General features: G+C 36.7%; 1 protein-coding gene across 1 annotated transcript in view; it reads left to right on the forward strand.

Annotated features, from left to right (window-relative positions):
* Positions 1–1,137: 1,137 nt before the first annotated feature.
* LOC117135095 overlaps positions 1,138–15,576 on the forward strand; it is a 33,260-nt gene continuing 18,821 nt past the window's right edge. The window contains exons 1-2 of the mRNA XM_033295044.1: positions 1,138–1,185; positions 1,521–1,599. Of these exons, the coding sequence (XP_033150935.1) occupies positions 1,562–1,599 (38 nt within the window). The 5' untranslated portion in view covers positions 1,138–1,185; positions 1,521–1,561. The remainder of the gene's footprint in view (positions 1,186–1,520; positions 1,600–15,576) is intronic.

The following is a 15,576-nucleotide window of genomic DNA, read 5'->3' on the forward strand; positions in this document are numbered from 1 at the left end:
GGATGTATTTATATAGATGTAAATATACATGTTTATTGGCTAAAGGCCTTATAATTTAAATAATTTTTCTTCGATAATAACTTACAGCATTTTAATAGATTTACTCATTGCCGTCGTTGAGTTTTTATTTTGAGTTAAGTTCCAATTAGAGCGCCTACTAGCTTTAAAGCTTTTATATATTTGGTCGCCTAAGTTATTATGAAAATAGGGTTATTTGATTATATGATTATTTTTACTAACTTCTTATAAGGTTTATTTAGTAGTACTGCGATATGTGGCAGCGTGCTACAATTCACTGGTTTTAAAATAATCGGAAGCTTTGGATTATGGTGTTTTCAGCGGACTTTGATATTGCTTCCACAACCAACTCCGCGTCCGTCATCATCCATTTTTTTCGCATTAAAATGTCGGCCCACTATACCCACATACAAAATTTGGCATTTATAGTTGCTGAGGAATAGGCACTCAGACGGACTTGGCTATATCGACTCAGTTTGTCTTGCTGATAAAGAATATATATAATTTATGGCTATACAGTATATATTATATATACGCATATGAATTATTTAACAATTTTCGATGACCTTTTGCATATTTGATCAATTTTAAAATATTTTTTTTCGATACCATTTTAAAACTATTTTATTTTCGGATATTTTTTGAAAAAAAATGCGAAAAACGTAGTTTTTTCGATTTTCCCGGCGGCATTGACCTGCCTACACATGGATGATTTTAGTGTATATTTCATATTCTTATCTCTGCCCATTCGTGAAATTTCTTTTATTGAGATATAAATTGAGTTTTTCCGGATATCGCGGCGGCATTTTCAACCTCTGAAAATGCCTAACGTAGTTAATTATTTTATAGATTTTGATTGATATTGATTGCTGTAATAATAATCAAAAGTCTTCACTCATAAAAGAAATCTTTCCCGCGGCATTTTCCAAATCTGAATATGGAGTTTTATCGCTTGCTGTTCGTAAAGTAATTTTTTTTGGGAGTTTTTCCGGAGAATTTTGCTTCTCTGAAGCACCTTGTATATTCGGGACACAATCTTTTTATGGGTGCGGTCAGTGTTTGCCTTGCACTACCTTTTCATATGCAAGTTTTAACTCATGTTAAAAGTAAATAGATGACCACCACAGTCACATCTCTCTTATTAGAGAGTCTGAAAAATGATAATAGGTTTGATTTTGTTATCATTGTAACGTGGAAAATAATTCAACAATATAGATATGGATCATATGAATTTAATATGGTTGCGTGAGTGGTGTTCAGCATGACACGAATAATGTAATGGACATGAATTTAGTGGAGCGTGCTACAATAAAAAATGATTTTATATGTTATATATGCTTCTATTTCACAATAGAGCACTATCAAATTATGTCTGCTAATATCTCACCATTTCAGTTCACTTTTCTAATTTAAAAAACTCACATTAAGAGTGTCACGAAATGTGTTCATCTCTAAATTGAATAAAAAAATAATATGAGCTATCTTTTGCATTTTATTACCAGTCACACTGTACCAGCAGATAGTCCACTAAATTCTTGAAAGGATGAAGAAGAATAAGCAATGGTGCAAATCCAATCCAAGGTAAATTAATAAATAAATATGAATTTTAATTATAGGAATTTTAAATATGTTATCTAGTGCGTCAGTATCGACACTTGCCTCTTAGTATATCTATTAAATATAAACTAAAATATGCTTAAAGACATCGTGCATCTTTCTTACCGTCCAAAAATATTTTCTTTACAATTTTATGATATTCTTTTAGATTTTTTATAAGACTGACATAACTATATAACAATAACTATAAGGCCCGACAATGCGGCATTTATAGTTGAAGTAAAAATATAATATTTTTAGTTGATGTCAATTCAATTATCATTACGAAAAATGCAAAGCTGTTCGAAAAGTGAAAAAAAATTGTCAAATTTACCAAAAGAAATCAAAAAATGTAAATTTTGCAGAGCTCGCAAGAAGTGATCCCTTTTTGCAAAAGTCCCAAAAAGAACTGTTGCTTGCAGACACAATTGAAAACGGGATCAAAAAGACACTTTAACCCTGTTTTTACTCAGCGTGCAAAAATGCTCAATCAGTGAGAGCTTCTTGTCGCTCTCTTTATGTACGCGCTTACTCGAGACACTTTAAAGCATCTCACACACCAGAGCGAATTAATCGCAGCGGCAGCGGCGCGAATATGTAATTACATTGTGTCTTAGGAACGTATGCACACCAAAGCGGAGCGAGTTCGTTTCGACGGCGAATGTGCAGCGTTTTTTCCGCTTGCTGCCAAGAACGATAAAATTACATTGCGCAGAAATTTGCTCATATTCTGCGCTGATAACGTCATGTGATGCATTACTATATTTTGGCTTTTAATACAATATAAATATAATAATATAATACGAGAAGCAGTTTTTAACTTACAATCATTCACTTTTATTGAAAAATATTTATTAAAAATCATCAAATGTGAATGAAAAAACAGCGAAAAAATTCGCGGTGGTGTGAACACACTTGCGGTTTTGGCGCGGAAAATATCACGCGGTTTATTCGCGCCGCTGCGAAATTAATTCGCTCTGGGTTGAGGCATGCTTAAATTCGCTAGAGTGCTTTGAGTATAATTGTGACCATTTATTCTCTCGACCCTTTCACGTTTGCCTATGTTGAAATATAGGCAAACACAAAGCACTAAGTTGAAACAACAACAAAGAAATACTTTGTGGCTTGAACGCAAATCGAGTTTGCTCGTTTGCCAGCCGCAGTTAAGGAGCGCCGAGCAAAAATATCCCATTCACATTGTTGTCGCAAGAGCGCTTCGTGTGTTCTCTCACCGATCAGAAAACACGAGAGAAGCAAGTTAGATGTGTTCTATTAAATAGTAAATTATAATTCTCTCTAGAGATTTTTGTATAGATTTTCGTATTTACATTCTTCTACTTATTTATAGTAACTTACCTCCATTTTTAATTGAATGAGGGTTGGCGGAGCTCGCGATTCGATCGCAGTAGTATATATGTACATATCATATCATATCACCCCTGTGGAATGAACCGTAACTACCGTCACCCGGTATATATATATATATACATATATATAAATTTTGCCCTAAATTAATTAATTAAATTTGCCCTAAAATATATATATATATATATATTTGAATCCTTTTGGTTTTGGTTCTTGTGAAAATGAGTTTGGCATATAAAAGTGCTTAGGTTTTTATTGTATTGAAATAGTATCTGTATATTTACTATATGTATATATATACATATATATATATATATATATATATATATATTTTAGGGCAAAATTAATTTTTTTTCTATATATATATATATATATCTGAACAGCCGAACTCATAGTGAAAAAGAAATCTTTTCGGAAAATACGAACGGCAAGCGAGAAAAAAAATTAAATTTGCACTAAAAAAGTATGAATAATATGCATGCTGAAATTTAGAAAATGGCGCCCAGAAAACTCAAATTTTCACTCAATTACAATTACTCAATAATTTATTTTCAATAAAAGATGTTATCCCTGTGAAATCAGGATATGGATAAATCTAAAAGTGATCAATATAGCCATGAGCAAGCGAATATTCTATAAGATCATGTAGCTTAAAACTTAAATCTTTTTGTGTGTATGAGCTGTGTACTTGTACACATTTCAAAATATTGAAAGGTTTTTAAAAATTAAAAATTTTAAAGTTAAATAACTTAATTTAATGTAATAACTTAAAAGGGAAAAAAACTAGGAGTGACGAAGCTGGAAGTGAGCCGAGTAGTGGGTGAAACGCCCTCATTAAATATCGAGCATTTGAATCCTTTTGGTTTTGGTTCTTGTGAAAATGAGTTTGGCATATAAAAGTGCTTAGGTTTTTATGTATTGAAATAGTACTGATATTTACTAATGTTGAATTGAACAAGCCCGATTTTTTCACCTCCGTTATGTGGTCCGAGCTGTTAAAGCCCAGTCCTTTTTTAATACAGTCCTATCTATATGTATAAAAGAGTTTGATCTGACGGGTAATAATGACAGGTAATCGGTGTATAGCCGAACTCATAAGAAGTAGAGAGCTGAAATTTTCACAATTTTCACATTCACAACGGCAAATTTCCAATCCACCAGGCAATCTGGGAGGACTCAATTATCTTTGAATTTGCTTTTACGAACAGAAATTGTTCTCTAAATTAAAACAATTTCACGAAAATTGTGGAACAAAGAAAAAGTTATCAACAAATTTAGACATTGATAAATTTGTCAAAAGCTATCGAAAAATATAAAATTGATCGAAAAAAGTAGCGAATAGGCCAGAAAATATTGGAATTTGTAAGATTTTTCGTGTCTATGTTTGGTACCGATCTTTTAAATTGCATTTAATTATTATTTTTATACACTTTTTATAAAAAATGCTATAAAAATGATAAACTGAGCAGCAACACGAACTGAAACTCTATATGTCCGTCTGTCTAGATGTTTGAGAAACAGATTATTTTATAGTTAAGAGCTACAGCAAATAAATTTTGTATGTAGGGACTATACCAAAGCCAAATGGTTTTTTTTTTTGTTTTTGTATGTCTTACCCTCACCCATCCCAAAGCGAAAAAAGATTTACTCCTACAATATTTAACAGTTCCTCGACTTAACAAGAACCATCTGATAATTAGCTTAGGAGTTATTCACGCAGCAGGCAGCGTCGCGAAAACATATTGTGACACTTAGCCCCCAGTTTTTTTTACATTAAAAAGTCACCGTTTAGGTATTCACAAGTAACAATTTTTTCCATATTTATTTTATAGAACTTATATTATTTATAAATTTTCTGTGAGTGACCTTAGATATTTTTTTATAGAGTTTTGGTGAAAATATCAGCTCTCAAACTTTTATGGTTTCGACTGTACACCGATCACTCATCACCTAGACAAATTCTTTTCTATATAGGTATATCGATAAGTAGAACGTAGTCAATATATAATCTTTATTTTACTGTTTTATGGAATTTTTTTTATTCACTTTGATATTTTTATAAAATATGGAAAAGGGTATAATATAGTTGTGCAAATGTATGTAAGAATAAAGGAGGCGTATCAGATCCGATAAAGTATATATATTCTTGATCAGCAAGACAAACTGAGTTCATATAGCCATGCCAGTCTGTCCGTCCGTCTGTGTGAGTGCGTGCTTCTCAGGAACTATAAGAGGTAGGCCCTATACTCAGGACAAATCGCTTTAATTGTTTATTTACACCCCCTCCCCGTTAAAAAAAAAAAACTATTTACTCCCACAAAATAAAAACTGGAAAATTTTTTAAATAAATCACAAGTTGGTTGCGTCCAACTTTAATGCGTCCACGTGTTTTTATACACTTTGACATTTATGTAAAAAATGGAAAAGGGAATTATTATGTTGTGCAAATGTATGTAACAGGGAGAAGGAGGCGTGGCAGACCCAACAAAGTATATATATTTGTATGTAAGAATAAAGAATATATATTCTTGATCAGCAAGCAACTGAGTCGATATAGCCATGTCCGCCTGTCCGTTTGAATGTTTTAGCAAGTGTTTCTCATTAACTATAAGATCTAAAGCAACCAAATTTGAAATATAGGTGCTCCTATATCAAAACCCGAACACTTTTATTTTATTTTTTTTATTTCCTCCCCCCTCTCCGGCAAATCGAAAAAAAAACGATAACTTAGGAGTTATTCACATTCTAATTTTCAATATAGACAGTGGAGTGTGCTTGCTGACGCGTTATACAAACGTACGCAGGCTTCGTCGCTGCTGACGCTACAACAAAAACGAGTTGAAACGAACACGTTTTGTGTGGGTGTGTATGTGTTTGTGAGTGCATACGATGTTCTAGTCAAAGTGTATATAAAATTTGGTTGCGCCCAACTTTAATTTGTTAAATTAGAAATTTGTTGTTTAGGTATTCCCAATAATTTTAATCGCGCTATTTTTTGTATCAAATTTTCATGGATTTTAATTTATAAATAGTGGATTTTACTAAAAATTTAATTTAAATTTAATAAAATTACAAATTTTGGCAAGGCATTTTCAATATTTTTATACAATTTTTTTTTTTTTTTTTTTTTTTTTTAAACTTTTGTATATTTTGAATCTTCTCTTAAATTGAGACTAACAATAAGTATAACAAAAAAGTCTAAAAAACATTATTTAAAAGTTTCTCTAAACTGTTTTAGATTGCACATTCCTAGCTTCTACAGCTGGTCTGTAGGGTCGTTAGAGCAGAGGAGCAGCTACAACAGCCTTGTTAGCCATGGCGCGAGAGATTAGGATGTAAGAAATCTTGCTGTAGTATTTTAACCTTGTGTTCAGCTATTATCTCTGACTGTTGAAAATAGTGCTTTTGTGTATTTTCGTTCGGAAGTACACGTGCCCCGGTGATAGTTTCTAAGGATTTTTTGACTGGACTCCTGGACATATCAAATAGCTATATTGCTGGCGTTCCCACTAGTTGGAGCCATAGGTCCAGATGGCTTAATAAGAGATTGAGCGCACGACCTGAATTCAAGAGCTCAGTTAGCCACAAAACATAAAGTTATTGCTTTTTGTTTTAGTTGCATTCTTGCTTCGATGTGTCTAACGCATGTGAGTCTTCTGCGAGGTGACTCCAGATAATATCACTTGTTTTGACTTTGTGAGAAGTGCGGAATTGTTTCTTGTGAGCGGTGGGACAATTTTGCCTGTTTAGGGTAAACGTAACATGTTTGCTTTTTTTGCTCGTCTTACTTTTATTCGCCAGTCGAAAGCCACTTCTAACTCTTCGACCAATATGAAGAGCATTTGCCGCTGATGCTGCATAGGGCAACCTCGAACGGTCTTTGAGAATAGCAGTATCTCAGCAAAGGTGGAGTGTTTGTTGGCAAATTTCTTTGTGTAAAGACTATAGTTATGGTCCAAGTACGATGCCTTGTGGGGCTCAAGCTCTGATCACATAGTCGTCAGACATAGCAGAATTGCATCTCACTGCAAATTTCCTGTCAAATAGATACGACTCTAATAATTTGTGTGTATTATTAGGAAGCGTTGGTCTTTCTAGCCAGACTCTATCGAATGCTTGGGATACATCTAAAAATATTGCAGTGCAATATTCTCAGATGTTATGCGATTGACCTGCTCGATAGTGCCGTGTTTTTCTCGAAACCCAAATTGATGTAATGGAATTTTGTTATGGATACTTAAATATGGATTTATCCGATTCAGCAAGCATTTTTCAGAGAGTTTTGACAGGGATGATAATAGGCTTATGGGTCTGTATGACGATGGAATTGTGTGAAATTTGCTTGGCATCGGTATCATTATTATTATAGACTTTTTCCATCTCTCTGGGAAGTAACAAAGCTTGGTGATCTTTGGGGGAACGTGAGCAGAACCAATATAGACATCATACATCGCACTCAATCAAAGATCCTGAGAAATATCATTGGGGCACCATGGTAATATATCATTCAAATACGAAACCAAAACATCCACAAGTATCTTGGCATTCTCGCACTCATTGAAACACTAAAAAAATCGTCGCTTACTCTTTACGCCACAGTCAACGGCTCGATACTGACGTTAAGGCTTCGATTTCTTTCGTTGACGAGGGGTCTAGCGGGGGTCTACTGGCAGAATACAACTTTGTGTCTTGTATGCAATGCACATTATATATATTGTATACTCTTTGATTAGAGAAAACAACCAATTAAGCGAACTAGAAGGCTCAATATTTGGTAAGAAGTCTCAAGCCAAGATCATCAATTACTGTAAGACAATCACAATCACTGTAAAGACAAAAAGCACTTGGAGTTGCACGTACGATGTTCGTTACACCAAGCGATGTCTATTGAAGACATGAATTGTATTTTCGGATGTTTCTCAAGAAATGCTTCACCTGATAGCACCTGATAGCAACCTTAATAGTGGTTGCATATTCCTGCCCTCTTGTTCTTAAGGGCTTTTTGATGCATTATTTTTTCCAATGACTGTGCTTGGATGAAGACTGTGATCATAATTACTGTTATAATGAAATGCGCCACAATTTAAATCAATGTTTGACTGAGCTGTGCCTAATTGAACAATATGCAGCCGTCTTTCTCTTTGTTCAGTTGTTTCGGACGATTAATTAATAATTAATTAATTAATAAAATATATAAAAAAAACTAAAAAGATGAATCATAACGACATTCGTAAGCAAAGACAGCGCGAGCAAGACGAACGCCGGCTTTCGCTTCAGCGAAACAACGCGAACTTCTCTTTCGTGGCCGACCCAACTCAAAATACTGCTGATGAGTACCTTTTCGAACGGTCAATTACCCTGAATCTAAAACTTCGAACCACTTGCCAGTTAACAATGATCGAGCTCGTTCTGCTCTCTCCAGCTCACCCGTCTCAGAAGCAACCGAGTGCATTTAAGCAAACATGAACAAGCAAAGCCTGGCAAGCAATGGCGAGAGACATGCTCTCACTACCGGTGACTAGCACTAACATCCTCTCTAACTACGCAACGCAACTACAAACAACAACCGCAACGTATCGGTCGCCGCTCAATCCATTCGTTGGCAACATCGCTCCTTATGTGTCATCGGCGGCAGAAAACCCGTTGAAATCACAATCAAAAAAGCACCAACAACCACTCTGACAACACGCAAGGAATGCCCCGTCGTGTGCAGACTGGAATGGAATCGCTACATTCAAATAAGCGGAAGTTAAGCCCCTATGCCAAGAGCGAAAAATGACCCACAACAAATATGAAGAGCTTCAAGCGAAAAACTTAACACACCAAAGATTTCAAATTCTAGCAGACACCTCAGATGATCTGCAGCCGACGTTAAAAGGAAGCCAAAGGCACCTCCGATATATATACGGAGGAAAAGTTCCAATGCCCTTGTGAAAATTATAGAGCTCATTGACAAGACAACTTCCACATAATTTCCCTTGTACCGGGGTAATATTCGTGAAACAAAAGTTCAAACGAAGTCCAAATTAAAGTCTAGAATATTATCCAAGCCTAAACGACATTAAAATGAATTTTTACACGTATCAATGAAAAAGCAGAAATAACTCAGGCCCTACATGATAAAGGTTTTAACGCTGAAACAGTCTTCAACATCTGAAACAAGGATAAGAAGCCTCAACCGCTCTTCAAGGAAGAACTGGAGCCAGACAACAATTCTCTTAAAAAAATGAAGTATGTACAAACTTCAGTTTCTACCGCATTGTAGAATCACTGTAGAAGAACCACATAAACGCAACGGCCCTGTTCAATGTATGAATTGTCAAGAATTCGGTCACACACAGTTATACTGCACACTCCGCCCGGTGTGCGTAGTTTGTGGACAGCTTCACGACTCCGCACACCGCCCAGCAAGCAAAGACGATTCTAGTACTAAGAGATGCAGCAATTGCGGTGGTAATCACACAGCTAACTACAGAGGTCGAATCCACCAGCGAGTAACCACGCCGCGCTCTGCAAATGTACGGCTTACACCATCTAAATCACACCCAGACGTCTTCTTCTCGTCGGCAACCCAGATCGTCGCTTGACTCCGGATCCTCAACAAGGAAAAATGTTACATTTGCAGGCGCTTTAAAATCAGGATTGGAGTCCACTGCGCCAAATATATTGCACCCAAAAGCACCTAACTCTGAGATAATATGGCAAATCATTTAACAGCCTATGGAACACACAAAATAACCTTGAGGCACTGTTCATACTAGCCTAAACAAAGATTATGGTTCATTCCTTCATGCGGACAACATATGCAAGATTAATGCGTAATCAGATCTTTGATACAAATGTTAGCATCACATCAGTCCAAATAATGGCTTCTCTACGTATATCCACGTGGAATGCTAATGGCTTTCACAGCATAAGCTTGGAGTTATCGAAATTCCTGCTCGAACAAACAACATTGACGTCATGCTATGTCAGAAACACATTACAACAATATACTAATTATAAGAGCGACACATTCTACTGCAACCAAACATTCGATGGCAAGGCACACGGTGAGACTGGTATCCTGATCACCGTATCAAGCATCAACGTTACAAGGAGCTCGCAGAAATTTTACAAGCCACAACAATAAGAATAAACCTGGATAGTGGTAAACAACTGGTAGACTTCATGCGTTCTTCGACTCACAGGACATTGTCATAGCCAAGGAGACTACAATGCAAAGCACCCACACTGGGGATCTCGCCTTGTGACTCCAACAAGGAAAGCAGCTCTATAATGCAATTATAAAAGCCATCAACAAACTCGATCACGTTTCCCCGTAGAACAACATACTGGCCAATCAGACCAAAATAAACTGCATGACTTATAGACTTCGCAATACCAAAATTATACCATCGAAATCTTGATCAGTGCCGACAAGTTCTCAGATTTCTCATCTGACCACTCACCCTCTAATTATTTTACTCAGTCATCCAGTAACTGATGATCCCGTTAAATGACTACACAAAACCAAATGGATCTGCTATAGAAAATATATACGCTCACACATTCGCTAAATCCTGTATTCAACGTTAAAGATGATATCGACAGCCTGATCAAAGCACTAGAGTGCAATTTTGTCACCGCAGCCCGGATTGCAACTCTTCAAAACGCACAAGCGCCTTACACTCAAAAGAAGACAATCACAATCGAGCCACTCGTTCTAGAAACGACGCCTACGACGAGAATGGCAGTCTCCCAGGTCGCCATATGCACGTCAAAGCCTTAAAGACGCCACCCGCAAGCTTACCAAAGCGTTAAAACAACAAGAAGCAAATATTCAAAATCGCCTACATCCAGCAACTATCATCCGCTAACGAAAAATCACTGTGGAAAGCTCGTCCAACTCAATGCCCACCAAGAGAAACCGTGATGCCTATAAGAAACCAACTAGGCGGCTGGGCCCGCGGTGATGAAGACAGAGCCGAAACATTTGCAGGACACCTTGAAATCGTGTTTCAGTCCAATCAGTCAAATCCTGCCACAAATACCAACATTAACAAGTGACTCACTTCAACAAGAGCAATAAAACTTTCGCCCAAACGAAATCCGCACCATCCATCAAAAAGTCAGTTTGAACACCCGGATAAAAATTACCAGGCTTCGAACCCAAACTGATTATTGAGTCCATAACTGTGCAGTTTGCAAATTCGGCGCAATCTGTTCAATCATCCACAGCTTGGTTACTAGATCCACAGAGCAGTGGAAAAAGTCATAATAATATGATACCAAAGCCAGCAAAATCACACAAATCCATCGTCTACAGACCCATAAGCCTATTATCATGCTATACAAAACTCTCTCGAAAATAATCTTGCTGAATCGGATCAACTCATATTTAAGTACTAAAAAATTCATTACAGTGCATTTGGGTTTCGAGAAAACACGGCAACTATCGACGCAGGTATCCGCATAAATCTGAGAATATTGCACTGCAATATTTTTAGATGTATGCCAAGGCATTCGATAGAGTCTGGCTAGAAAGACTAACGCATAATACTACACACAAATTATTAGAGTGGTATCTATATGACAGGAATTTGCAGTGAGATGCAATTCTGTTATGTCTGACGATATGTGATCAGAGCTGGAGTCCACACAAGGAGCGTACTTTGGACCAACAAACTATATTTCCTTTACACAGTTCAGGATATTCAACAATAGACGACTAACTAACACCACACTTTGACTGACGATACAGCTATTCTCAGCCGTTCGAGGTCCTATGCTAGCAGCAGCGCAACTGGCTCTTCATATGGTCGAAGTGGAGAAATGGCTGTCTGACTGGCGAATAAAAGTAAACGAAAAAAAAAGCAAACATCGTTACGTTTACCCTAAACAGGTAAAATTGTCCACCGCTCACACTAAGCAATTCCGCACTCCGCAAGCAAACGATGTGACGTATCATGGAGTACACCTCGACAGAAGACTCGACTGGCGTAAGGCACTCGAAGCCAAGAGAACGCAAACTAAAACTAAAACCAAAAATGCCAAAATTCAACGCTCGGTCCTCTCTCAGCCTTCAATATAAGGTCCTGCTCTACAATTCGTACTTAGGCCCATCTGGACCTATGGCTCCAACTATGGAGGAACGCCAAGTAGCAATATTGATATTGTCCAGAGAGTCCAGACAAAAATCCTTGGAACTATCACCGGGGCTCCGTGATAGGTTCGAAACGAAAACATACAGAAAGACCTAAATATTCAACCAGTCAGAGATGTAATGGCTGAACACAAGGTTACTACAGCAAGCTTTCTTAGCATCCTAATCTCCTCGCGCGAGGGCTAACAAGGCTGTGCTGCCCGCGTCGTAACGACCTACCAACCAACGATAGAATCTAGGAACGTGCATCCTAAAACAGTTTAAAGAAACTGTTAGATAATGTTTAGTTATAGGATTTGTATACTTATTGTTAGTCTCAATTTAAGAGAAAATTCAATAAAAAACAGCAAAGTTTAAATAAAAAAAAAACAATTAAATATCACTAGTTCTATTTTATTTAGTACCTCTCAGTTATAATTACCAGTGTTACCAAAAATCTGATAAAAAATTTTACTTCCACTAAAATTTTTTTTGTGTGTTCAGCTTTCATTGCACAACAATTATTCTTTTATACTAGTTTTACAAAATAATTGGTTTATTATGTTTAAATGTTATATTTGTGCAGGGCTTGTGATACATGATACGCAACTTTTAACCACAATTTGTGGTCATACGTTTCATCAAGCTTGTTTCGATTCAGAAGAGCCCCGTGGCGTATGCCCTGTGTGTAGACAGTCATTGGCTGTAGCGCAAGATCAAGTTCCTACCGAAATCGTAGATCAGCGACCATCACTGGCAGAAGAATATAGTACCGTAGCGTCAGTTTCACGCCCTCCGGCAAGTACAAATCCACACCAAACTAGATTTCAAACAAAGAAAACTAAGGCTCAAAATATGGCTGAGCAGTTAGCTCCGTTGCCAGTTAACGAGTCAGCAAGGCACGCTGAAAATGTAGCGGCAGATCAGCGACCACTGGCTGAAATAGTTAGTGAGGCTGTAGCAGCAGCTATGTCGCAGCATGCAAGCCAATTGACTCAAGCAATTATAGCCGGCTTCCAAAGCATATCTACTGCTGCAGCTAACACAAGGCAGCAGCAGATTATTCGCCTCCACCGGCAGGGCCGCTTATAATTGTCACGCCTGGACATAGCTATAGCGGCTGCATGTGCCACCACCGGGCCTACTAATAGTTATGATATCCGGAACATAACTAATAACAGCCCCGTCAGCAAAAAAAAAAAATTAAGAACCAACTCCAGTTCGGATGTGCAGCTCTCCAAGTGACAACATTCTAATCTACAACATTATCCGACACACATACCCCAACAACCCATTAACAGCGCAGCAGGCAAATCAGAAATGAAAAATTGGTTTAATTATAACCCACATTTATTGAGTTAAGTCTATAAGCCTATAAGCTATGCTACAATCAAACTCCAAAATGCGAGCGCCAAATAAGCAAGAAAAAAATAATAAAAATAAAATTTAAATAAATATATCATCCTAGTTCTAATTAATTATAGTTCATCATAATTTAAAAGAAAAAAATTTTTTTAAGTTAAGCTAACTTATAAATTTTCTTTTGCCATGCATGTATAGCCATATATAGATATAGGAATATTATAAAAATTTTCCACAGCTATATAACGTCCATCTTCGCATCGCTGAGCTCAACGACGGCAAGGAGGAATTCAATTGAAATGCTGTAAGTTAATTCCAAGAAATAATTTAATCTAAGGCCTTAGGCCTATACCTTTTTATGAATTCTATATCTATATATACGTTTTTTTTTATATTAAATACAAAGACACACATGCCTCTCTTTTTAATTCATGTCTGTAATTAATAGTTTTAAATTTTATAAATGCCAATGCAAAATTTACACTTATTTATAAAATATTTTTAGAATGAATTTTTTTTTCTTTAAAATGAAGATATACAATTAAATCCTGAAATCTAAAGTCATGAATTAATAATTTAATCATTGTAATTAATAATTTGTAATTTAGATAAATATCATAATTATATAAGTAATTCTAGTATATAACTAGCTAAAAATTAAATCAATATAAAATATCTGCAAAGGCAGTATAAAATATTCCAACCCTCCAAGGTGGCGGGAGGAAACCAGCTATGGGTTTTAAGAATGTAAAAAAACAAGAATAAAAGTAATCAAATTCGAAAAGAAAGAAATAATATATTTAACAATCAAAAATCTCATTTAAAAAAGGCATATGATTTACCTTTTGAAATGGTATTCTATTGTGTATTATATGATGTATTACTGCAGTACAAAATAACTACAAAAAAAGTGGACAAATTAAAGTTGGGCGCAACCAATTTTTATATACATTTTGATTAGAGCAAACACGCATGCACTCACTTTTACAAAAATGTCAAAGTGTGTGGAAGAGCAAGCCATCCCAGTTCTATAAGTTCTGTACAAATATAGAAAAGACACCATTCGCATTGAGGGAGTTCACAGCAAGCTTGAACGGCACGGGCATTCAAGAACTTTGCGTAAAGAAATCGGACGGTACATTCATGGAGAACGAGGAGGAGAAGGCAAGGCTTCTACTACAAACCCATTTTCCATTTCGAACCATTTTCATGAGTAGCGTATCGAATGTGTCAGACACATAGATAGAGGAGGCACCAATCCGGACTGTAACCAGAAAACCAAGCTGGGGAATAGCCTCAAATATAATCACAGAATATAGGATACGGTGGGCAATCGGCACCTTCTTGTCGTATAAAGCTGCAGGCGTAGACGGAATTTGTTAGTGCCGTATCTTATTAGAATCTTCAGAGGCAGTTTAGCACTAGGGCTTGGAGGGTGACCAGAGTTACCTTTCTCCCAAAGGTTGGGGACCCATTTCAGCGCAAATTCTTTCGTCCGATAATTCTGACACCCTTCCTCCTAAAAACTCCTGAAAAAATAGTGGATAGTCATATGCGGCATAAGACTATAAGAACCAACATGCGTACAGGGCAGGTAGATCTACGGAGTCTGCGCGAGCTCACTCAGAAGTTCTGTGAAGCCGAAAGAGGCTGTCTTCGGCGCCTTCATTGGCATTAAGGGCCCTTTGACAGTAAAGCACATGACGTACAGCATTTAAGGGCAATGAATAAAAGAAGGGTGTAATACGAGATAGAAGCTGAAGTGGAAGCGTCAAGTACAAAAATCTACCAAGAAGGCAATTATAGCTCTAATGAAATGTAGAGCACTTTCGGGGAAGAACTGGGGCCTTCTTCTAAAATACTTATGTTGATGTATGTTGCAATGATACGGCCAATCCTCAGTTACGGAACTGTGGTATGGGGTGAAAGGGTCGAACTAGTATGTGCGAGAAATTTACTGGGCATAACGGTGTGCAGCTTTCAACTTAAGGCTATACGAATAGAGACATTGCTATTTTTCGGACTGCTAAGCAGCAATCAAATCTTTGAACGCTAATATGATAGTCTCGAGACTAGCAATGCTTCGGATCAGTCAATATCTTGGGCAAAAC

This window comes from Drosophila busckii, chromosome 2R, assembly GCF_011750605.1.
Source record: "Drosophila busckii strain San Diego stock center, stock number 13000-0081.31 chromosome 2R, ASM1175060v1, whole genome shotgun sequence".
Classification (NCBI taxonomy): domain Eukaryota; kingdom Metazoa; phylum Arthropoda; class Insecta; order Diptera; family Drosophilidae; genus Drosophila; species Drosophila busckii.